The 22,850-nt window shown below is 57.1% G+C and overlaps 3 protein-coding genes across 5 annotated transcripts; 1 reads left to right on the top strand and 2 right to left on the bottom strand.

The window, feature by feature from the left end:
• Nucleotides 1-191: 191 nt before the first annotated feature.
• On the top strand, nt 192-16,444 carry NECAB3 (N-terminal EF-hand calcium binding protein 3). Of its 3 annotated transcripts, XM_047745880.1 has the most exons (13): nt 192-410; nt 2,313-2,337; nt 3,776-3,884; nt 4,882-4,907; nt 5,118-5,215; nt 13,141-13,277; nt 13,542-13,666; nt 13,827-13,906; nt 14,011-14,064; nt 14,586-14,698; nt 14,862-14,939; nt 15,413-15,504; nt 15,594-16,444. In XM_047745880.1, exons 1-13 carry the CDS (start codon nt 294-296, stop codon nt 15,620-15,622), a joined length of 1,083 nt encoding a protein of 360 aa, XP_047601836.1. In that variant the 5' UTR covers nt 192-293; the 3' UTR covers nt 15,623-16,444. The 3 variants fall into 3 exon arrangements, with proteins under 3 accessions (XP_047601836.1, XP_047601838.1, XP_047601839.1); XM_047745882.1 differs by lacking the exon at nt 14,862-14,939; XM_047745883.1 differs by lacking the exons at nt 192-410; nt 2,313-2,337; nt 3,776-3,884; nt 4,882-4,907; nt 5,118-5,215 and adding an exon at nt 12,450-12,917.
• Nucleotides 6,353-8,247, bottom strand: ACTL10 (actin like 10). Its single transcript, XM_047745884.1, has one exon. It carries the CDS (start codon nt 7,402-7,404, stop codon nt 6,451-6,453), a length of 954 nt encoding a protein of 317 aa, XP_047601840.1. The 5' UTR covers nt 7,405-8,247; the 3' UTR covers nt 6,353-6,450.
• Nucleotides 10,146-11,533, bottom strand: C9H20orf144 (chromosome 9 C20orf144 homolog). Its single transcript, XM_047745885.1, has 2 exons — nt 11,236-11,533; nt 10,146-10,646 (listed from the first exon to the last, which is right to left on the bottom strand). Exons 1-2 carry the CDS (start codon nt 11,476-11,478, stop codon nt 10,215-10,217), a joined length of 675 nt encoding a protein of 224 aa, XP_047601841.1. The 5' UTR covers nt 11,479-11,533; the 3' UTR covers nt 10,146-10,214.
• Nucleotides 16,445-22,850: the final 6,406 nt, after the last annotated feature.

The raw sequence follows: 22,850 nt of genomic DNA, 5'->3' as shown, positions 1-22,850 counted from the left end.
CAGTTGCCCACCCTCCTGGAGGCTCTGGTAACAACCGCCGAGGGGAGCGGTGTTGGGAGTTTGGGCGTTACACTACTACGTGCGTGCGGCTCTTGCCCTCCTGAAGACTGGAGTTGGCTTTTCCAGTAGGGAAAGCGGGGGAGGGGGGGTGGAGCTGCGGGGGGCGGGGCCCTCGGCGTCCGCGCCGGCGCCAATGGGCGGGCGGCCCCCCAAGTCCAAGGCGGCGGCGGCGGCAGCGTCCAGAAACGGGAGCCGCGGCCGAGCCCGAGCCGGAGCGAGTGGGTGGCGGCGCCATGGCGTGCGCGGGGCTGCTCACCGTGTGCCTGATCCGGCCGCCCGCGCCCGAGCCCCGGCGGCCCCCCGCGCCCCCTGCCTCCGCCGGGCCCACCGGACACGCGCTCTTCCAGGACGTGAGTGGGGCGCGGGCCTTCTGGCCCTGGGCTTGTCATCGTCTCTCCAGCTCTGTCCCCTCTCCCCCCGTGTCTCGCTGGCTCTCTCTGTCGTCGTCCCCGCCCCCGCAGCCCCCGGCTCTTCGTCTCGGTGCGTTTCTCTCCTTCCCTGCTGTTTGGGCCCCTGCTTCTGTCTCTGCTTCTCGCTGTCTCTGACCCCGCTGTCTCCGTTCTCCCTCATTGTTTCCATTGTGTCCGTTCTCTGTTTCTCCCCTCATCTCTCCTTGTCTCCTGGTTCAGTGTCACAGCCCCTGCTGCCCCCACACCACACCCAAGTCCACCCCATCCGTGTGTCTGATGCAGTGGGGACGGTCAACACTTGATCACAGGAGCAGTCAGTTCCCTCTGTGGCAACCCTGGGCTGGGCTGACCCAGGAAGGGGAGCCTGGAAGAATAAACAGCGTCCTGACTTCTGACCTAGTGCTGATCCCGAGTCCCTCAGATCTGACCCCAGGGGCTGTGGGGTCCCACGGTGGGTCAGGATTTCCCACAGCGGCTTTACATCCCTCCAGTGGGTGGCAGGTGGGTCTGCAGCCCCCTGGGGGCACCAACATGGAGGAGCCCCGCCAGCCTGGGTCCCTGCTCTGAGCCCCATATCCCCCTTTCACCCTAGTGCTCAGCCCCATCTGGACGCACTCATGCCCTGACTTTAAGAGGTCTCTGCCTGTGGGGAAGACTGTACTCGTGTCCCTTCCTTGCTGTCCCTAGTGACTCAGCACCATGACCACAGACAGTCTTCCTGGGTGGAAGGGACCTGTCTGTCCCGCTTCCCAGATGGAAAAACTAAGGCCTGAGGAGTTAGGAATATGTCCACGATCACACAGGGAGGCAGATGCATGCTAGGGTGTGGCCCCAGATGTCCTCAGTGTTGCACTCCGCCCCACCATCTCCATCTGCCCCAGTCAGGCCACCCTGGGCGCTGTGTGACCCTGAGCCAGTGGCAGGCTTTGTGTGAGTCAGGTTTCTGGCCGGGGGGTTAGAGTCATGCCCGTCCTTCACTGACCCAGAGAAAATGGCTGGAGAGGACTGGCATTCAGGACCTGGACTTGACAGGGGTTCTCTGTCCAGACTTTGCCCTGCCCCTCCTTGCCAGGTGTGCCAGTCTATTTGCTGGGCTGCTTTGGGTGACTTGGGAGTCTCTGGTCCCTGAACATGTCTTGACTCTGCTCCTGTCTGCATCTGTTGCCCTTCATCTCTGCTTCTCTGTAAATACGATCTGTCTACCCTTGCTTTCTGCCACTCACTCCCCCCTGCACATGTGCATACGCACACACGCACGCCTGCACATATACGCATGCCTACCCAAGGCCTTCACACTGAGTCAGACTCATAGGAAGCCCCAGCCCTGGAAGGGTTAGCCCCAGGCACCCACAAAGAAAGGACTAGCCACTGCCCACATATCAGGGTCTTAAACAGGCACCCAGGGAAACAGCCTTGAGTAGGCAGAGTCTGGGATGGACTGTGGCCATGCTGCAGAGTTGTGGAGGGAGGTTCAGATCAGGGACAAGGGCGCAGGAACTTGGCCCATCTCCCCTCCTTCCTCAAGCTGGGACCATGCCAAGGGCTGGTACATCAGACAGAATCCAGCATAGACTCTAGGTGTGGGAGGTGGGGGTGCCGGAAACTCGCCTGGAGCACCCGCCATGAGGCCAGCCCCCGAAGGAGAAGTGAGCAAGTGGTGGGTCCTGCTGTGTGATCTTCCTGTGCCCCTCTTGTTGGAAAACCTCCTACAGGGCTCATCTGGGCAGGAGGAAAGGCGAGGTGGGGGCAGCCTGGCCAGCTGGGGCTCTGATGAGTTGGGCGGGGGCCTCTTGCCTCCCAGACAGCGCTTATAGTTCCCTTCTCTGCCCCTTTGTCCTCTAGGTTTTCCGCAGAGCAGATAAGAATGGTGAGTGTGGCTTCCCCTGGGTCCACAGGGGTGGGAGACATCAGGGGGGCTTAGGGAAATGTGGGGCTTGGGGGAACAGTCTAGAATGGAGAACAATCTTGGGGAGACCCAAATTAGGAAAACCACTCAAGGCATCCTTCCCAGAGGGACGGTTGTTTGGAGTTGAGCTTGGCAGTGTGGAGAGTGGAGGGAATGCGGTTTCTTCAGAGGCTGGAGGTGGGGGGCGTACTCTCACACACCGCCCTGGCACAATTATGGGTAACTCTTCCGTGTGACTTCATGTTGTCCTCACAATTGCCAGCTAGCTGGGAGTTGTTCACCCCACTTCACAGATGAAGGAGCAGAAGCCCAGAGAGGTGAAGCGGGTTGCCTAAAGTCACACAGCCTTTTAAGTGGTGGGCCCTGAACCCGGGTCTGTGTGATGCTTCATCCCAGGCTCCCTGTGTAAGGGGCTTGGAAAGGTGGGATGATGGAGAGGAGGCCCTAAATCTTTAGAGGGCTCAGGAAATTTCTGTGTGACCAACCACCTGGACCCAGGGAAGGCTGGCACAGGATGGTGCTGGGTCCAAGGAATCAGCTCCCCCTGCCCTGGGTCTCGGGTTGTCTCAGACCCATGTCTGGGAAAACCTTGAAAGCTAAAGCAGGAGCCCTCAAGGGAACCCGCAAGCAAGTCGCTGCCCACAGGTGACTTGGAGCAGCCCGCTGTGCCCTGACTGGCCAGCTGAGCGTCTGAGCCAAGGAAGCCAGTCAGCCTTGGCCTCACTTCCGTCTGGGGGCTTCAGACCCTTTTGTGTTTATGCCTCCTAGAGAGAGGATCGTGTCCCAACCTACTGATCAGGACGCTTGGTCTCATTTGGCTCACAGCATTCCGTCTGGGGAGGCTCGGACCGTCCCCCCACTCTGCTCCCCCAGCCCCATCTGCTTACAGACCTTACAGGCCAGATCCCCAGGGTCTCTGGCCATCCCCCTGGTGCACTTAGACTGTGACGTGGCCCCTGCAGAGAGGGGTCCTTCCCTTCTAAGCTGCGGCTGCCACCGGCAGGGGCTCCCGCTCTCAGGAAGATCTCATCTGCCTCCCAGTGGCTTCTCTGTGAAGGGCGTGGGTCCAGAGCAGACTCAGCCCCCAACTCCTCCCAGTGATGTCCAGGTCCTGCCCCCATGATCTGGCTGTTCATTTGGTTCTCCGTTTGGCAAACATGTATTGAGTCCCTTTGTAATGCCACATGTGTGCTGCCCTGTCCCTTGGGTGCCTGCAATGTGGGCCCTGTTGCCTTGAGTGGGCACCTCCGAGGACCTTTTTGTCTCCAACAGCCGGGTCCCCTGGCCAAGCTCAGAATTCCATTCCACCTGGTTGAGTAGTCCTTGGGCAGGGGGTCTGAATCTGGTGGCAGGGGTCAGGGATACCAGCTCTGCTCCCTGCCACCCCCCCCCCCCCCAGATGATGGTAAGCTCTCATTTGAGGAATTCCAGAATTACTTTGCTGATGGGGTTCTCAGCCCTGGGGAGCTGCGGGAGCTGTTCAACGGCATCGACGGGCACTCCACCAAGTATGTACAAGCGGGGGTGGGTGAGCCGTGGGTAGATGTGAGGCTAGGTTATCCCAGCCCCACTGTGTCCCCTGCTGCCTTCATTCCTTATGGAGGATGGGGGGTTGCGTAGGGAGAGAGGTGCCAGGCTCCCGATGCCAACTTTACCCGCCCACTCACCCCCCCCCTCCCTGGCTCCAGTCTTGTCCATCACACTCTTTCCAGCTGGGACCCCAAAATAGCCAGGTCTGAGTCACCACCCGTGGTTCAGCCCACAGGTGTCCCCCCCCCAATTCCCTCTTCCTACAGGGATCAGAGGGTGCCTGAGGCTAGCTGGGCCCTGCCAGCTTCCGCCCATGGATGCAAGGGCACGAGCCCGCACTTACCTCCCCATGTTCCCACATCTGCAGGCCTTAGTAGCAGTGGCATGCTATCCTCCCCGTGCTGCCTTACAGGCGAGCACCTGGATGCACAGCTGTCCCTCCCTCTCCCCCCACATCTCCTTAGAATAAATTCCAGACTCTGGATCAGGCTTCAAGGCTGCCATGCCCTTCCCTAGCCTAAAGCCTGAGCTGGGCCTGAACTTGGTCTGCATTGCCACTACCTCCCCACCACCAGAAGCTTCAGTCAAATTGCTTGTCCTTCAAGGCCTAACTAAAGTAGCTTCCTCCTGGAAGCCCTCCCTGACCTACCAAGTAATACCCCGTTGTTTTCTCCAGACTTCCTCAGACCTGGCTTCCCCTTCCCAGCTCTGACCCTTCCTCTCTGGCCTGTGTCCACATTTCTTTCCCTGGGCCTGAAAGCCCCTTGGAAGCCAAGAGTGGGTCTGAGTTTTTGTCCTCAGTAGTACCCCTGTTGTCCCTCTCGGTGCACTGAGCAGCTTTACCTGGGGTAGAGGCAGAAGTCCCCTCCCCATCAGGCTGAGCTGGGCGGGCAGTGGGAGGAACGCTGGCTTCCAAGTCCCAGGTCACAGGCTTACATCTATGGGACTGAAGTGTGCCTTCTCTTTTTCCCACAGCAATTTGGAAACAGAGAGACTGTGTGGTGAGTAGGCCCACGGGAGCTCCGGTCTCCTGGGACCCCTGGGCAGGTGGGCATGAGGAGAGGCCGCCTCCTCTCCTAATGGAACAGGATGGGCTTGGCTCAGGATACGAGGCCTGGTTGGCTGCGGAGGAATTCCAGGCTGGGTAAATGAGGTCACGGAGCAGGTGGGGGGGTGGTCCGGGAACCCTTGAGCACCTCCTCTGCCCGCAGACTATTTCTCAGAACACCTGGGGGTCTACCGGCCCGTGCTGGCTGCCCTGGAGTCGCTGAACTGTGCGGTGCTCACTGCCATGGACAGCACCAAGCTGGTGAGTGGAGGGCTTGACGCTGGAAGGCTGGGAATGAGGGCAGGCATGTCTGCTGTGCTGGGCCAGCCTCCACGGTCACGGCTCCGGGCTGTGAAGCTGGAGGCTTGGGTTCAAATCGTGCCTCACTCTCTAGCTGTGTATCTGTATCTCTCTGGGCCCGAGTTTTCTCATCTATAGATTGGGGATCGTAAGAGAGCTTACCTCCATGCATTTGGTGGGACAATGAAATGAGAGGGAAGGCAGGGATTTTTGTCTTTCTCATCGTCTACTCTGTTGCCAGCGCCCAGAACTGTGCCTGACACACAGCAGCCGCTTAATACCCAGAGCTGCTGTTGCTGTTTCGGTCACAGGCGAGACCCATCGCTGTGGGGTATTGAGCCCAGCACCCAGCAGGGATGGGGTGGGAAGTGGGGCATGTGCGCATACGGTCACGGGCCGTGCTGGTGTGTGGAACCTGGGGAGGGGGCAGGGCCTGACCCAAGGACACGGGTAAGGCTGGCATGTGTGCACCCAGGTGTGCATGTGTATCTGTTTGCATGTGTGGCCACATGTGCGTATAAGCACTAACAGTGCTCACAGCCGGGGCTCTCAGCTCTTGGGTAGTGACTTTGAAAACACAAGCCACCCCTCCCTTTGTGTGTTTCCTTTAAGAAATGTCTCCACCCCCTTTGTCCTGTGGCTCTTAATTACAAGGCAGGGAGGGAAGATGGAGAAGATCCAGGATTGTGCTTGACCCCACTTTTTACAGAAGGGGAAACTGAGGCCCTCAGTGAGTCAATGATCAGCTGAAGACAGGGCTTCCTTTTCTGGTTGCTTCCACATGGGATTTTGTCAATTTTCAAAGGGTCACCCCTTGAGGCTTGGCATAGGATGGGAATCCAAATGGTACAGGGTGAGGGGTTGACTTGTAATAATTTCCGTATCTGTGGCCTGGACACAGGTGGGAGTGTTGCCTTCCTGTTGCCATGGAAACCGTGCTCTGGGAGTAAGCACCTGATGGGTATTCCCTGAACTGACACTGGTTAGGGTTGAAACTGCAGGTTGAAGTGAAGATCCTAGGGGTCCAGACCACCTCCTGCTGGCTCAGTAGGGATTAGGGGCGACCCGTCAGCACATGATGACTCTGCCAGCTCCGATCGCTTGAGACTTTAATCTGGAACTCAATGCCTCTGATAGCTCAGCCCGCCAAGCCTCTGCCCCTGCTGCCCCTCATGTGGCACCTCCCGTCCAGTGACTCAGTTGAACACTTCGTGCACCAGCCTGGAGCCACACTCCTGGTACATGGCCCGGGTTATCCAGCGACATTGGAAGGAGTGCAAGGAGGCTACCATGGAGCCACCGGTCCATACTGCTGTGCCACGCCCAGGCTTGGCCACCAAGCAAGGCCTCAGGGCCCCATAGCCGTGCCTCCGGCACTGTGCCTCCAGCTCCATTTCCAGGCGCTCAGTGAAGCCAGGGAAAAGTGTGGAGCCACCGGCCAGCACCACAGTATCAGCCAGCCGCTTCCGTAGTGTTATGGGAACCTTCTGCAGCGCCCGGAAGACCAGTGCAGGCAGTCCTGGCTTGGCCTGGCCTAGTAGACTTGGCTGGAAAATGGGCTCTGGGCAGCGGAAGCGCTCGCTGCTGAGACAGACACAGGAGCCGTTGCCTAAGCAGACACTGACCGGATGCTGGCGGTCTTGGTTACGAAGGTCACCCTCAAAGTCCAGCGACACATAACAGCAGCGTTTCTTGAGCTGTGTGATGGCCTTTCGGGGCAGGGACCGCAGCTGTAGGTGGGGGCATGCTGCCTCCAGCAGGTCCCGCAAGTAGCGTGACAGGGTGCTGCCTGCCACGTCCAGCCGGAACGTGGCCTCGTGCCAAGAGTGTCCAGCATAGATGGGTGTGGCGTGGCACACGCCCGCGCCTGCCTCCACCGCCAGCCCGCTGAACGCGCCGGTGGAGCAGAGCGCCAGCAATGCTGTGCTGGCCATGTGGCACGCGGGCACTGCCAACGCCTCGAACAGCAGCTCGGCTATCCTCTCGCGGCCCACGGGCGGCGCTGACGGCGAATCACTCACTAGCACGGGCCACTGCTCTGGGCACACCCGCAGGCCACCCACCAGTAGGCGCTCCCACAGCCCCTCCAGCGCCTCCCAGTCCACTACCAAGCCGTGCTTGATGGGGTGCGCCCGCGTCACACCACCCATCCGCTCGCAGCCCAGCACAACGGGCAGCAAGGGCCGGTCCCAGCTGGAGCTCTTCAGCACCAGGCGCGGCTGGTGCTCACCCGCGAAGCCCGCCTTGATGAAGCCCGAGCCCGGGTCTATCACCACCGCCACGCGGCCCAGCGAGGGCGGCCGGCGGACCCGCCTGCTTCCGGACACCGATGCCACCGACGCCACCGTGGCTTTCCGGGCTCGGCCCCACCCTTGGCCAGAGGCCCTGCCCGTGGAGGCTCAGTCCCGCCCCCTGCCTGAGGCTCCGCCTCTGCCGGCCTCACTGGACACCGGTCTTTCAGCTCCTCGCTCCGGCCGCAGGCCTAAGTCCCCACCGTTTTGGCTGCAGAATCAGCGCTCTCAGTTCCCGGCTGCAGCCTCTGGTCCTGAGCTTCCACTCTTCCTGCTAGACTGGACGTCCTTTTTCAGCTCTTGGCTCCACCCACAGGCCCGAGGCCCCACCTCTGGCTCGAGGGTCAGTCTCCGCTCTCCCGGGCTTTGGCCCGCTTCGGACCACCTTTGCCCTCCGTGGCTTCAGGCTCCAGCTTGCACCAGACCCACCTCTCTGAGGACTCACCTCTGCTGCGCGGACAGCTCACTCTGCCCTGGCAGAGGTGGATGATGAGAGGGAAACATCGAATCCTAAATAAGAAGCCGCCACCGGGAGCCACAGAACTCTAACAGTGAAGGGGCCTTGTGGCAATGTTCCCCAGACATATAATCCTGCCTTGGGGACCCAGGAGACCAGCCCAGTCCTTGAGCCACAGGTGGTCTCCTGGCGTGCCTCTCTCGGCCTTGACTTGAGTCTTTCCTGGTTGTGGAGGTGGGAGGGGGTGGTCAGAGGAGGAGGGAAAAGAACTTGGACTCATTGTGACCTCAGTCCTCAGCACCTGATGTGCTTCCCCAGCCCTCCACCCATGACAACTGCCTGGACACATCCACTCTCCTGGGACAAGGCGAAGAGCAGTGATTTTGAGATTGGGGGATCTGGCCTCAGCTGCCCAGCACAACCAATCTGATGAGAAAGCTCTTAATCACAGATGTACAGTCACTCTGAGGACCTCGATGCGCTCAGCTCTGGGGGGGGGGGGGTTCCAGGCAGCCCACATGGGGACCCTACCTTCAGAGGCTTCCATGTGTGGACTCTTGTGGACCTGAGTTTGTGATTCAGTTCTGATGACTCATTGTGTGCCCCTGAGCAAGTCCTCATCTTCCTCTGGGCTCAATTTATTCCACCAAATGGTAGTTCTAATTCTCCCGCAGGAAAAGGCCACATCTTATCTCTGCAGAGTCTGTTCTCTTTAGGGCCCTTTTGGTGGCAAGTAGACCTACTCAGGAGAACTTAAGCTAAAATAGGGATTTTATTACAAGGATCCTGTATGTCTTATGGGTCTGCAAAGATGAAATCAGGTTTCAGGAACAGACGAAGTAGGGCCTGACTGCAGGATGTGTACCGTCCCTGCATTGGTTTTTTATTCTTAAGACTGGCTTAATCCCATGCATGGTGATGTACGAACATCTCTCACAGTTCCTGAGTTACAGTCCCAGGGAAGAGGCTGATAGGACCAGCCTGAGCCAATCATATATGGCCCAGGGTGTGTGGCCACATTGAGGAACATGGTTACCATGATTGTAACCACATGGGTGGTAGGAAAGGGTCTGTTTTAAAAAGGCTTTGGAGAGATGCTATGGGTCGCTATGGGTATGCAACCTCCAGCCTGATGGAGGGGATAAGAAAGGGATGTTGATTGTGTTGACACTAACGAAAATGCATCTTGAGCAAAAGCTGGGCCTATGTCTGCAATAAGGTGGGACCTTCACCCCGGCTGCCTCTGCCCCCTTTGGGACCTTCTGAGGTGGTCCTGAGTAAGACTGGCTACAGGTTCCATAGAGCTGGGGCAGCACTCAGGTCTGGAGCTGGGTTTTGGACCCAGGAGAATGAGAATAAACAGCTGGGTGTTTCTCAGAAAGATGCCAGGCCTCTCCTGAGTGAATAGGGAGGTAACCTTGCATTGGAGACCACAGTGGCAACATAGCCAGAGCAGTGGTGAGGATAGGAGTCACTGAGAAGCTCTAGCAGGAGAGACTGAGGCTGGGTGGGCTGGGCCTGCATGTGACATCAGTAAGTTTGGACATTTCCCTGTGGGCCATGGAGAATCAGTGGGAGTTTATGAGGAGCGTGGACTGTGCTACAGCTAGCTAAGTGGTTTGGAATAAGTCTCTGGCTGCAGTGTGGGCAAAGGGATGGCACAGGATAGGCTGGGAGACAAGTGACTGAGGTGATTTGAGGGTTACTACCAAGTCAAGTGTGGCGGGATTGAGGGATTAGAGGCCCACAGACCCCAGCCTCTCCTCCTGAGTGCTCTCACAGGCAGACTGAGTCCCAGGCCCCAGCCCTGCTGATTGTGGGGCCTTCACAGTTCTTTCCAGGGTGGTGGCTGTTCGCCTGGACTCCTCCCGGTGCTTAAGAAGGACTTGTGAAGGTTGGGGATGGAGATGTTAGGGTTCTGTGGGAAGCAGGTCCTTCCTCCTAGCTTGGCCAAGCCGGGGTTTGCCCACACTCACCTCCCTTGGGCCTCAGACCTGGAAGGGTCTGACCAGGGCCTGGAGCTTGGGTCACAAGGAGAAGGCACAGTTTGGCTCCAGGCCGTGGCCTTTGCTCAGCCATCAGTACTTCTGTTTCATCCCCGTCTCATTCTGAGCCTCAGTTTCCCAGCTCCGTGTCGCGCCACCTAGGACAGAGCTAGCTGGCGTCAGGGTTGCTATGTGCTCTTTATTGGGCCGGGGGCCGGGCCGGGCACTCAGGGTCGCGGGCGAGGGCAGCGGCGCCGCTTGCGCGGCTGCTCCTCGGCGGGCTTGGCCTCGCGGTCCACCTCGCTCTCGGTCAGTAGACGCGCATACAGCCGCGGCCAGCCCTGTGCCGCCTTGGCTCCGCCCCCTGCTCCGGCCCCGCCCCCGGGCGCGCCCGCCGCGCAGCGCCCCTCCTCCTGCAGCCGCGCGTCCAGCAACAGCAGCAGGACCAAGATCTTCTTCATCTCTCGCGCCCTCGCGCCCTCGCGCCGATCAACGCCGTCGCCCGCTCCTCGCAGCATGGGCGCAGCCGCCGCCGCGGGGGAGCCCACCGGGGCGCCCGTCGCATCTTCGCCTGGCCGCCGAGGCCGTGCGCCCCGGCCCGCCGCCACCTCGGCTAGCTGCTGCCGCTTGTCCAAGGGGAAAAGCAGCACGATCTTGGCCTGGGGGGTGGGGTGGGAGCGTGAGGGGGAAGCGCGCACGGTGTCGGCTTGCTCAGGATCCTCACCCACCAGGTCCTGTCTCCCAGGACTCTGTTCTCTTTATGTTTCCAGGACTTCCGTCCCGGGTCTCACCCTTGTCTCATCGCCCAGGACCTCCACCTTCCCTCTGGAAACCCTTACCCACCGGAGGCTGACCTCCCGAGACCTTGCACCATCGACGTTTACTCTAACCTACCTCAGAAAAATAGCACGTTTTGAGGCTGGGAGCTGGAAAGAGGGCATAAGAGACACCTTGTGCCCATAGCCTCTGCGGTACCAACTAGGGCTGATGCCCCATGCCGAGCCCTCCGCCCATCTGTTGGGGTTGGGAGAATACCTTCCTGACCACCCTCCTGGACTCCCAAGTCTCCTGGTTTCTTGAATCCTTTGCCCTCCCTTCTGGGCTTTTAGGACCCCACCACACCCATGTCTGTCCTCAGGAGGGGTTATCCAAGCCCTTGGACTTAACACCCACAAGGCCTAGACTCCCAACATTCCCACCAGTTCAAGTACCCCTGACTCCCACCTACCCCCGGCACCCTGCACTCACACTTGGCTTATTCTGCTTGAGGTGGCTGAAGAGCTGCTGTTTCCGCCCAGCCTTGTCCATGTCGGGCGGCCTCTCCTTATGGGCCTGCTTGGGCACTTTGGTCCTCTTGTGAGAACTGTTGTTTCCCATGGCAGGGCTGGTCACCACTGGGGGCCACAGCCCATGCTGCTTCTGCCCTGCCTTCTGGCTGGGAGGGGGACCCCGCCCCTGCTCTGTCCCGTGGAGACCACATTGTGACCTCATGGGTCAACCTCACCAGCTCTGGACTCTAAGCTCCTCCTCCCAGAACCCACATCTTGGCTCTGTTCAGTCTGTGATTTGTGGCTTTGGTTTCTCAGCTGTAAAACTGGGCTAATAATCACAAATGAGGCAATGCTTGTGAGGTGCTTGGTGTTGAGTAGAGAGGAATTTTCATGGCCTGGTTTGCATTCTGACTCTCCCACGATCAGTTGTCTGATCTTGGCCAAGGTAATCAACTGTGCTAGGCCTTAGTCTTCTCATCTGCAAAATGGGGTCAATGATGGTTCCTGTTAAGTTACTATGAGGATTAAATGAAATTCTGCTTGGAACGGGGCCTGGAGAGAGTGGGTACTGTTATGGTAGCCGGGTTTTATGGCTGCAAGTAACAGAGACTGATCAATCATCTTAAGTGCTTAAAAGGGAATTTATTGGAAGGATTTCAGGGAGCTCAGAGCATGGCTGAAATCTACAGACCAGGCTTGGAGAGACAGGATAGAAGCCATTGGCCTAAGAGTGAGAGGCCTCAGCCCCCATTCTGTTCCTGTCTCCCAGCTCATAAGCCTGACCCAGCAGGGCTCATCTGATGGCTGAGCTAAAGCAGGTCCTGGATAGAAGCAGCCCCCCATGGATGGTGCCTCTGGAGCCCCTCCTGGAGGGTGGGCATGCCCCTGCCTGGCCAGACCATGGCTCCTCCGGACTCCCATCCTGGTCTGTGTCCTTTGTAGGAATTAACTCACTGAAGTTTTTCAGCAGCTCAGTGAGATGGCTGTTATCATCCCTGTTTTTTAGGTGGGGAAACTGAGGCACAAGGAGGAGAAGGTAGTTGGAGAGTCTCTGAGCATCCCACATGAGCAGCATAGGGCCTGACACATGTTGGCCTTATCTTTTTTTTTTTTTAAAGTTTTATTATTTTGACAGACAGAGATCAGAAGCAGGCAGAGAGAGAGGGAGGAAGCAGGCTCCCCGCTGAGCAGAGAGCCCGATGCGGGGCTCGATCCCAGGACCCTGAGATCATGACCCGAGCCGAAGGCAGAGGCTTAACCCACTGAGCCACCCAGGTGCCCCTGGCCTTATCTTTCTGCCCACGTTGGGAGGGGCTGAGTGGAGGCTAGTGATGTAGGGATCAGTGCTGGTGTGTGTGTAAGGACAGTGACCTGGCTGGCTGTCTTGTACCTGCAGCTCCTAGGAAAGGTAAATGTTTGTTGCGTGGATGAGTGAATGAATGCACGCATAGATTACGAGTGTTGGGCCAGCTGCTGAGTATGGGGCTACATCACACCATCATTTTGCCTCATGTGTCAAAACTGGCCTTTGGATGCCCTGGGACCTGCCATACCCCCGACCCGCCTAGCTGTGCCCCGACCCGCCTAGCCACACTGGCTGAAGGTGGTGGTTCCTACGGGGAAGAGGCCTATAGCCCAGAAAACGGCAGATGCCTCCCTGTCAGTTGGCCCGACACCTTCCAGGAAGGCAGGCCAGGCCCAGCCGAGGAGGGTCCAGGCCCTGCTCCCACTCCCAGCACTGTCCTGCTCAGGGTGCTTGCTCTCTGCGCTTCATGCTGCCTCTGTTGCTTTGAAGGGCGAGGGTAGGGGAGGAGGGTAGTGGCTCCGTTTAGAAATATATGCTTGAAACCAGGAAATGCTGACATGTCTTCTCTGCCCCCAGGAGTATGAGCGGGCCTCCAAGATGGACCAGTTCATGACCCGCTTCCTCCTGCGGGAGACGGTGAGCCAGCTGCAAGCCCTGCAGAGCTCACTAGAAGGGGCGTCAGACACCCTGGAGGCCCAGGCCCGGGGCCCACGGTATGTGAGGTGCCCTGCTATTCATTGTGACCCGTTCCAGAGCCCTTGGCTTCCATCACATTCCATAGCTCTAGGATCCCAGAGCCCACATTCTCGTGCTTGGGCAGGGAGGCCGAGAAGGGGTGAGAAGGGGTGGCTGGCTTTGAGGCTGGATCTCAATGTCCAGGAAGCCTGTTTTGCCCCACCCAGGCTTAGCCCTGTTCTGGGGCTCCAGTCCTTCGCCTGTGGGTCTGGGAGCAGCGGGTCGACCTTCCACTTCTCTAGGTCAGACGAACACAGTGTGGAGGTGCAGAGCAGGTCCCATGGCAGCCGGCGGGCGGGACGCAGGGCCCTGCGGAGTGTTGGGCGGTCACCCACCTGGTCTCCCGGCTCCTCCTCCTCGGACACAGGTGGGCCTGCAGCAGGGTGGGGGAGGCCTGGCCGAGGAGGGTCCAGGGTGGACTCAGTGCCCATTCCTCCACTACCCCTTGGTTCATCCTGAGAGGTTTCCCCACGTGTGGGGCCCCGTGCCGGACTTCCCCGCCATGGGTACCCCCTACCCCGCCCCAGGGCAGAGCTCAGAAGCCGAGATGCAGTGGCGGCTCCAAGTCAACCGTCTCCAGGAGCTCATAGACCAGCTCGAGTGTAAGGTGAGCGATCACATGGCCAGTGCCCCAAGCGGGAGGATCTTCCTGGAATCCATCTGAGCCAGGCACACGCTGGGAGCCCTGCCCACACTCTGTGTCCCTCACAGGCCCCCAGGCTAGAACCTCTGCATGAAGAAGAGCCTACCCAGGGGCCTGAATCGGTGAGTCCAGGAAAGAGACAAGCAACTGGGTGCTGTGCCAGGAGGAGGTGCTCATTAAGTGAGGGGGTTGTGGGCCTGCTGCCCGCTTGGCCTTTGTGTTTTACAGATGCCCTTTCCCCAGGTTTGGCCCAGCCCTCATCCCCCAAGCCTGGGAGGCAGGTGCTGGCTTTGGGCCCTTGCTGTATGACCCTGTAGAAATCATGGTCCCTCTCTGGGCATTAGTTTCCCTCATCTGCATTCCTGAAAAACTGGGTCTGGGCAGTGTGGATAGAGGTTGGAGGGGGAAATGGTGGCATATTGCAGGAGAGAGAGACAGTCGCTGGATCGAGGCAGTGACCTTGGCCACGGGGACAGGAGGATGGAGTCAGGCATGTCAGGAGCTGGGTTGGGCAGGAGTTAGACTGCACGGCAGGCCGGGGCTGGTGCAAGTCAGGAAGGACAAGGGTCCTCCTGAAGACCACATCCAGTATCTCGCCCGTGCACTGCCTTACTCCGGCTAACCAGGCAGCCTCTCTTGCCAGCACATCCTCGTGGCCCAGAGGCAGGTGCAGGTGGCAGAGGAAGCCCTGCAGGATTTCCACCGCGCACTGTGCTGCTACGTGGACTTCACAGGGGCCCAGAGCCATTGCCTGCAGTGAGTCCCCAGCTGGCTAGTGGGCTGGCCAAGGCCCGGGGTGGGGGGATGGTGGTGAACAGGGCATCCTGGGCCATGGCTCTCATTTAGGCACTGGGGCTGGGTGGGTGGGCAGTGGTGGTGGTAGTCTGGGCCTGGCCTGGCCATCTCTTTGGCCCCACAGTGTGTCTGCCCAGAAGATGCTGGACAATGCCTCTTTCACCCTATATGAGTTCTGGCAGGATGAGGCCTCCTGGAGAAGGTATGGTGTCTGAAAGTCATAATTTATTGAGCATGAACCTGGGTTCAAATCATCTGCTATTATGCCCTGGCTGTGTGACTTCGGGAGGGTTCCTTATCTCCTCTGAGCCCAAGCAGTGTCCTGTCCAGAATGGGAGTGGTAAGAGGTCCACCCTCCCATGAGCCAAATGAGATGGCGGATGAAAAGCTGAACAGGCCGTCAGGGGCATGGCAGACAGCAGGCGCTCAGGGACCTGGGCCACGCTCTAGGCCAGGCCCCCAGGTGTTGCTTAACATAATATAACATAACCCCTCCCAGTGCCCTACAGTAGGCACTGCTGTTCCCACTTCACTGAGGGAACTGAGGCTCAGAGCCAGTGTGAGGCAGGACTGGGATCTGAACCCAGACAGCAGGACGGGTGGGAGTGGGGAGCTCTCAGCCTGCTCTTTGGGGGGACCAGCTCCAGCCTCAGGTCCCTTCATGACCCTCCCCAGGCACCAGAATTCTGCCTGTAGTAAGGCCTTCCAGCGCATCCTCATTGACCACCTTCGAGCTCCGGACACTCTCACCACTGTGTTCTTCCCAGGTATGCTATGGCCCCCCAGCCCTCTCTACAGCCCTGTGGAGTGGCAGTGGGCCCCTGGTGGCCTCTGACCCTCAACCTCTGACCCCTAGCCTCCTGGTGGATTATGAATAATAACTGAGCCTGACCTGCATAAGCCAAGGCCCTGGGGCCCCACCTGCCTCATCCTGGAACTTCTGGACTGGTCAACTCAGCACCGAGACCAAGGACGCGGCCACTCTTAGAGCTGGGGATGGGCCCTCAGAGGCGTACCCCCAGACCCAGCTGGTGGAGAGTCTCTCAGCCCAGGGATCAGGGACTAGGCTGCTTGCTTTCTGTTTATTTAATCAGTGTATTTTATTGTTTGTAGCTTTGGCCTCTGAGGCACTCTGGTCTCTGCCTGGCTCAGGAGGCTTGGATTCTGGTCCCCTGTCCCAGCCTTGTGTGACACAGAGCAGGTCGCTTCCCTCTCAGGGTGGGCCTTGGGCTGTCTGGCTGCCTAGTGGGTACCCTGCTTTCTTCCTGCTGTCTTGGGGCCAGGCTTCTGCTCTTCCTCAACCAGCAGCAGAACCAGGGCTGATGCTCAGGGACACCACCCCCCCACCAAACCTCGAGCCCTGAGGCTGGGCTGGATCCGTCTGCATTGTGGGGTAAGGACCTGGGTGTCCCCATCACCCTCCCGGGCTGGCAGGCTCCCAACTCTTCCAGCATCCTCTGCTGAACCAGAGCCCTCTGCAGGATCCTGGGTTGGTTTGCATGTCATCTGCATATCATTTGCATGCTCATGCCCACCCATACTCAGGGCACTATGGGAAGTCCCAAGGTGACCTTGCCAAGTAGCAATAATTTGGGCCCAGTGTCACCTGTTCCCTCACCACCCGAGATGCCTCTGAATTCCAGTCCAGGACCCCAGCCCAGAGGCAATAAAGGAAGTGGTCACCTCTGGCGTTGTGTTCTCTCTCTCCCGTCAGCAAGAAGGCCAGGCTCTGGGGTTGGTTTGTATCTCAGACAGTCACTCAGGGCGGGTAACCTTTCTTTCTTCCCATTTTGGGCTCCTGTGCCTACAGCTGGTGGGAACTTCCTCACAGCTGACCTGTTTCCTGTACTCAAGGCCACAAACCGTGGTTCTGGGGCCTTGCCTGGGAAAGGAATCGAACTGGGTCGGGTCTCTGCTCTAAGCTCCCTGAAAGTTGGCTGGCTATTCTAGCTTCATCCTCCTTGCCAACAAGCTGTGACCTGAAGTTGGGGGCACAGAGCCTTCTCAGGGTTCTGGATAGTGTGGCTGGATGCCTCTGATCCCGTCCCCTGACAAAACCTGCCTTCCCCAGTCCCTTGCAGACTGGCTTTGTCACCATTTGTCACCACCAATGGGTGACAGAACAAGGTGCGGAATGGCCAATGTTGTGCGTCCAGGCACTGGGGGGCCCTACTTTGAGCCATCTGGAGGGAAGGAATTGGGGGACATGGAGAGAGAGGAATGACCTACGCGGCTCTAACGGGGAGGCACATGGTACCACAAGGGCACAGGATGGCCTCTGTCCTGGTCTGGAAGGTGTCAGGGTTGGGAGTTTTTAAGGCAGGAAAACACACGCTCAGCTTCTGAAGGGGAGGAAAGCTTGCCTTGTGCAACTGAAGGGAGCCTAGCAGTAGGCTGGGGCGAGGGTGGGGCGGCAGCAGGGCCTTGAAGGTGCTTCATCCTGAGGAGGCTATGATGGGTTTTAAGCCAAGAGTGACCAGCCAGTGGGCTAAGTGACAGTTCACCAACATTCCTGAATGCCCTGGTGGTGCCAAGACGACGACCCAGATGGTACCAGTTCAGGGTGGACGTCCTGGTCTGGGACTCTCGGCAGGGTCCTCTCTGCGATTTCTCCCTAGTGACCCCCACCAGAGTTCAGACTTGGGGAGGGGGTCACAGAGCTGCTCCCAGTGGCCTGGCCACCAGCCAGAGAACCAGCACAGGGCTCCCTGGTGACTTGCTGGCTAGCACAGTGCCGGGCTGTCTTCCTGCCACCCCTCTCCCCAGACTGCTGGTAGCTGCCACACAGCTCTGGGCAGCAGCAAGGGGAGTTCAGTGTCCTGGTTAGAGACCAAGCCCTTCCAGGAGGAAATAATCCTGCTTTCTGTCCTGGGTTCTGATTGCTTCTGTTTCCTCCATAAAGTGACAGCAAACCCTCAAAACTAAAAAATTTCCCATTGGTATCTTTGAGCAAAGATGCCGAAATACCCAAGCTGACACCTCATAAGGGAACGCCTCTTGGGTATTTGTTCCCTTGCCTGCCTCACTGTACCGCCCACCACCCAATCTACCACCCAGCCCTACTGCCCACTGCCCTAGCACCCTACCACCTGCCGGCTGCCGTACCGCCCACTGCCCTACCTACCACCCAGCCTACCACAGAGTTGGAAAGTTAAGGGTTTTTTTTTTTTTTTTTTTCCTGGTGTGTAAGGGATTGGAGATGACCCAGGAGGCCAGGCCGGAGGGAATTTGCATGATATGTGCAGGTAATGGGGAGCCATGAAGCTGTCCGGGGAGTGCTGGGGGTGGGGGTGGACTACAGACCTGGTGGCTGGAGCTACAGCTAGGGTTAGGGTTTAAGCGAAGTTTTCAGTGGAGCTGTGAGGCCACAGAGGTGGCAGCCAAGCCTCTACATTGTCTTCACTGAACTCTACCCTCATCTCCATCTTTTGGTCACCCTAACTCTCATCTTGTGGCCACCATCACCTCTGGCCTAGGAGACTGTGGCAGCCTCTTCATTGGGCTTCCCGTCTCTAGTCCACCCCCCCGCCCCCCACATTCCATTCCCCATAAGGGAACAGACCAGGGGCTTATCAAAACAGTGCCACGGGGACCACAGGGGTCTGCTAAAACCCTTCAATGGCACCACACTGCCTTTAGCATCAAGATCAAGTCTGAGTTCTTGAATTGGCATTCAAGGCCCTTAGCAATCAGCCCCACTTCCGGTATGTGCGGCCTCCTCTTCCTAAAACACACACCAGCTGAGCTGGGCTATGGGCAGCCTCAGTCACTCCCTCTTGACCTTCCTCATGTCTCCCACCCCCCACCACCCCAGTCCACTGCAGAATGCCTCCTTAGAGCCTTTGAAGATTTTTTTTTTTTTTTTTTTTTTTTGACAGAGATCACAAGTAGGCAGAGAGGCAGGCAGAGACAGAGAAGGGGAAAGCAGGCTCCCCGTTGAGCAGAGAGCCCAACTTGGGGCTCAATCCCAAGACCCTGAGATCACAACCTGAGCCAAAGGCAGAGGCTTTAACCCACTGAGCCACTCAGGCGCCCCCCTCCTTAGCCTTTAAATAGCAGCTCAAAGCCATCGGGTCTAGGTCACCTTCCCAGGCCTTGCCCTCCATGCCCTACTTTTGGTGGCTCTTCAGCTCATTTCAGGAGCCACTGGGCACCTGCTTTATGGCAGGTGCTGGGGATGGTGAAATGTCCTGAGCTGGTAACAGCAGCCAGGTCAAGGGCAGGCAGAGTATGGATGCTGAAAGAGCTCATAGGTCCTGCCCATAGGCTGGCAGCTACCAGCCCCCACTCTCTTACCCACTCCCTGCACCTGCCTCTTCACTTCCTTCCCACCTGTGCCAATGACTCACCTGCACACATTTAAACCTGTTCTGGGGACTGGCCCAGTGCCAGGCCAGGTGTATACCATCTAAATGGCTGTCATTGCGCTCTAATTCTTGAAGGGCAACACAGACACAAAATCCCCTTAACACCGCCTCTGATGGGTCAAAACTAAGGGACAGAATTAGGTGGGCCTTCATCAAGTTATTCTCTCTCTATATATACACTTTTAAAAAAAAAATTCTGAGAGTGTCGCGAGCAGCAGGGAGGGGCAGAGGGAGAGGGGGCAGCAGACTCACTGCTGAGCAGGGAACCCAACGCGGGACTCAATTCCAAGACCTTGAGATCATGACCATGAGGCAGACACTTAACTGAGCCACTCAGGCGCCCCTATATATACTTTCTTAAAGCCCTCCACCCAACATGGGGCTTGATCTCATAACCCCGAGAACAAGAGTCACAGGTCTACCAAGTGAGCCAGCCAGGTGCCCTGGGAACTTAATTCTCAAAACAAATATGTACGCAAGACACCATGGTCCAGGCAAGATGCGAGACAAAAGATGAATCTGCAAGGAAATCACATATTGGCAGAGGGAGAAGCAGGCCATTTACAAAGGCTTCCGGAGCACCAGGCCTTGTGTTGGGACAACTCCCATATGCTCAAATTTCACCTCACAACCACCCAATGGCGTAGGCATCATTAGCACCCCCAATTTACAGATGAACAAACAAGCTCAGCGAGCAAGTACCTTGCTCCAAGTCACAAAGCTGCACCAACTCCCTGGCACCAATAGCTGCTTGCTGTCAAGCATGAACAATGCCTAGGGAGATCTCGGGTGTCCTCTAGCAATGGGAGCCAAACCTTGGGGCTGCAGGATGGCGGCTGGGGCAGCAAGAGCGAGCCATGGGAGCACAGAGGTGGAGCGTGATGGTGTGGCCTATCCAGAGCTCAGCCATCAGAAGGTAGGCGGCCGTGGGGCCGAGTCCTTTTCATTTCTGGAAGTCCCCAGGAGGGACCCAGATGTTAGCTGAACTCATGGGGCGGAAAGGCAGCACTGGAAAAGGTTGGTGCAAAGGGGAAAGGGAAAGTTGCTGGGGTGGGCAGCCTGGATAGGAATCTGGTTTGTGGGCTGGAGGCACCAGAGGGAGCAAGTCTGGCTCTTTCCAAAAGAGGGCGCCCGACACAAGGCAATGAAGCTTTCCTGGGGACTTGGGGGAGGGGTAGGTGGGTGGATGTGGGTTCCCCCAACCTTCTAGGGAGGGACAGCTGAGGAGGGGGTACACCCAACTCAAGACCCTGAAATTTCAACAGTAAGAAGCAGAGACCGGCAAGATTTCCGATCGAGGGCTTTCGAAGCGTTTCTTCATTTTGAGACTATACTGTCATCTCAGGCCAATTATTGTACCTTTATACTGAGAAACAAGTCAGTAGGCTCCTTGTTTCCATACTTGGTAAAATTTGAAAGGGCTCTTCACTTCAAACCTACCTTCCAGAAGGAACAACTCTTCCGTATTTTCCACCTCCCTATGCATCACTCGTTTTCAGATGCAGTCTGCTATGCTGGTCAGCAGTGCACGGAGAATGTCAATGGTTGTCCTCTCCAGAATTCAATTTTCCAATGTGCCGGGTTAGTCTCTGTTTGCTTACCTTTTTCCAGCACCATCTTTAGGTTTCATAGTTACATTGTGTATCTGATATTAGCATCAATCAATCTAAATCAATTGTTCCCTGTTTCTGCTGACTCTTGCTCATAGTGGCTCATTTCCTTGGATCTTTAGTAATTTGGGGGGACACTTTATAATTGCTTTATCAATATTTTTGAGGGTTTGATTTTCCTCTAGAGGATTTGCATTTTTGTTTCTGCCAGACACCAGGAGACACTGCATGCAGCCTAGAGTCATCTTAATTCCTCAGCCCCAGGAGAAGGCAGGTGTGAGGAGAGTCTCCAGATTCTTGTTCTTCAGAGGGGCAGGGTTTTCTGCCCAGTCCTCTTTGCACACAGATTTTACCCTGCTTGCCTTTTCACTGAGGCCAAAGCCAGTGACCTGGTTTCATGGAAAGGTCCCAGATTTGCTTCTCTATTTTGTAGAGGCTTACGCTGCCCCCAAATCACGTTAAATCCCTCACACTCCCAACTTCTTGAAATTTCTCCCGGATCCCAGGCAGTACGGTTTCCTCCTTTGTGTTCAACCACCTCTGTGGTGCTGGTTTACTGTACTCCCAATTTTTTCCTGGCCTTTGGGGATTTCCTATACTTTCTCATCTGTGACTTCAGCAATGAGGTTAAAAGTACATTCATTAGAATTTATCTAGCACTTTTTTTTTTTTACAGTAATGGCAAGTATTTTGGCCTGAGATTTCTGTAACAAATATTTTATAATACACACACACACGATTTTATTTACTTCACAGAGACAGCTAGGAAGGGAACACAAGCAGGGGGAGAGGAGAGTAAGAAGCAGGCCTCCCGCTGAGCAGGGGGCCCAGGACTTTGGGATCCTGACCTGAGCGGAAGACAGACTCTTAGCGACTGAGCCACCCAGGTGCCCCAATTTTATACTGTATTATCGCTTGAGTCCCCAGTATCTTCTTTTCAGAGCTAAGGCAGACTGGATTGCTGACTTGTCTACCAAATGGCTGATGGTCACAGGGCTGAGATCCTGCTATTGTTCTAGGTGGTGGATTGTGGCGCTGGGCAGCTGCCAAGAGGCCGGCAGTTGGCACCATCTGCGTGGAAGATCATACAGCAAAGCCCCACCTTGCCTTCTGGGGCCATGGCCACATCCCAACCCTCCCTCCCTTCCCTGAGATCACCCCCTTGCATTCTGGAGGGCTGTGAGGCTGGTGGTGCCAAGGGGTCTCTAGGGTAAGGCTGCTTAGAAGTAGGTCTAGGGCCGGGGCACCTGGGTGGCTCAGTTGGTAAAGCTTTTTTTTTTTTTTTAAGATTTTATTTATCTGACAGAGATCACAAGTAGGCAGAGAGGCAGGCAGAGAGAGAGGAGGAAGCAGGCTCCCCACCAAGCAGAGAGCCCCATGCGAGGCTCGATCCCAGGACCCTGGGATCACGACCTGAGCAGAAGGCAGAGGCCTTAACCCACTGAGCCACCCAGGCGCCCTAAAGCATCTGACTCTTGATTTTGGCTCAGGTCATGGTCTCAAGAGTCATGGGATGGAGCCCTGCGTTGGCCTCTGTACTCAGCACGGAGTCCTCTTGTCCCTCTCCCTCTGCTCCCCCCCAACTCACACTATGTAAATAAAATCTTAAAAAAGTAGGTCTAGGGCAGTGGCCAGAGATGGGTGTTCAGGTGACAGGAGTGAGGATGTGGCCAGGGCCTTGGGAAAGGAGTCCTCAGGTCACTGACCAGGAAACTGGACTGAAAGCCTAGGACACCATACATACAGGTATACCTGGGTGTGCCCACAGGAGTCTGGGTCACGTCACAGCCGGTTAGGACCACCTCAGAGCCATGTTCGGTACTACACAGGGTCTGCTGGAGTCACCGCAAGCTGGTGGGCGTTCAGGGAAAGCAGTTAGAACACATGCTCCACGAATCCAAAAAATGTTCAATTCTAGAACTCCCACCTTGGAAAATTATCCCCAAGAAAGATGTTCACTTCAGTATGTTGGACAGGGAAAACTTGAAAGCAATCCAACTGCCTGACAGGAGGTGAAGAGTTAAAATTATAGCCTCAATTAAACCATACAACCACTAAGTAAACGTGCAGGCAATGCTGAACTCATGTGACTTAACACCAGTGTAAAAGAACAGGAATGAATAATCACAAGTCCAG

This window comes from Lutra lutra, chromosome 9 (assembly GCF_902655055.1).
Source record: "Lutra lutra chromosome 9, mLutLut1.2, whole genome shotgun sequence".
Classification (NCBI taxonomy): Eukaryota; Metazoa; Chordata; class Mammalia; order Carnivora; family Mustelidae; genus Lutra; species Lutra lutra.
The sequence above is the reverse complement of the archived record's forward strand: the minus strand, read 5'-3'. Positions and strand labels throughout refer to the sequence as shown.

Bases quoted from the DNA above. Each gene is read 5' to 3' on its own strand.
- NECAB3 (XM_047745880.1), top strand. From the start codon at position 294: ATGGCGTGCGCGGGGCTGCTCACCGTGTGCCTGATCCGGCCGCCCGCG. The intron at 13,907-14,010 runs GTGAGCGATCAC...TGTCCCTCACAG, and splicing joins TAGACCAGCTCGAGTGTAAG to GCCCCCAGGCTAGAACCTCT. The intron at 14,699-14,861 runs GTGAGTCCCCAG...TTGGCCCCACAG, and splicing joins GCCCAGAGCCATTGCCTGCA to TGTGTCTGCCCAGAAGATGC.
- ACTL10 (XM_047745884.1), bottom strand. From the start codon at position 7,404: ATGGGTGGTGTGACGCGGGCGCACCCCATCAAGCACGGCTTGGTAGTG.
- C9H20orf144 (XM_047745885.1), bottom strand. From the start codon at position 11,478: ATGAGGTCACAATGTGGTCTCCACGGGACAGAGCAGGGGCGGGGTCCC. The intron at 10,647-11,235 runs GTGAGTGCAGGG...CCCACCCCCCAG, and splicing joins TCAAGCAGAATAAGCCAAGT to GCCAAGATCGTGCTGCTTTT.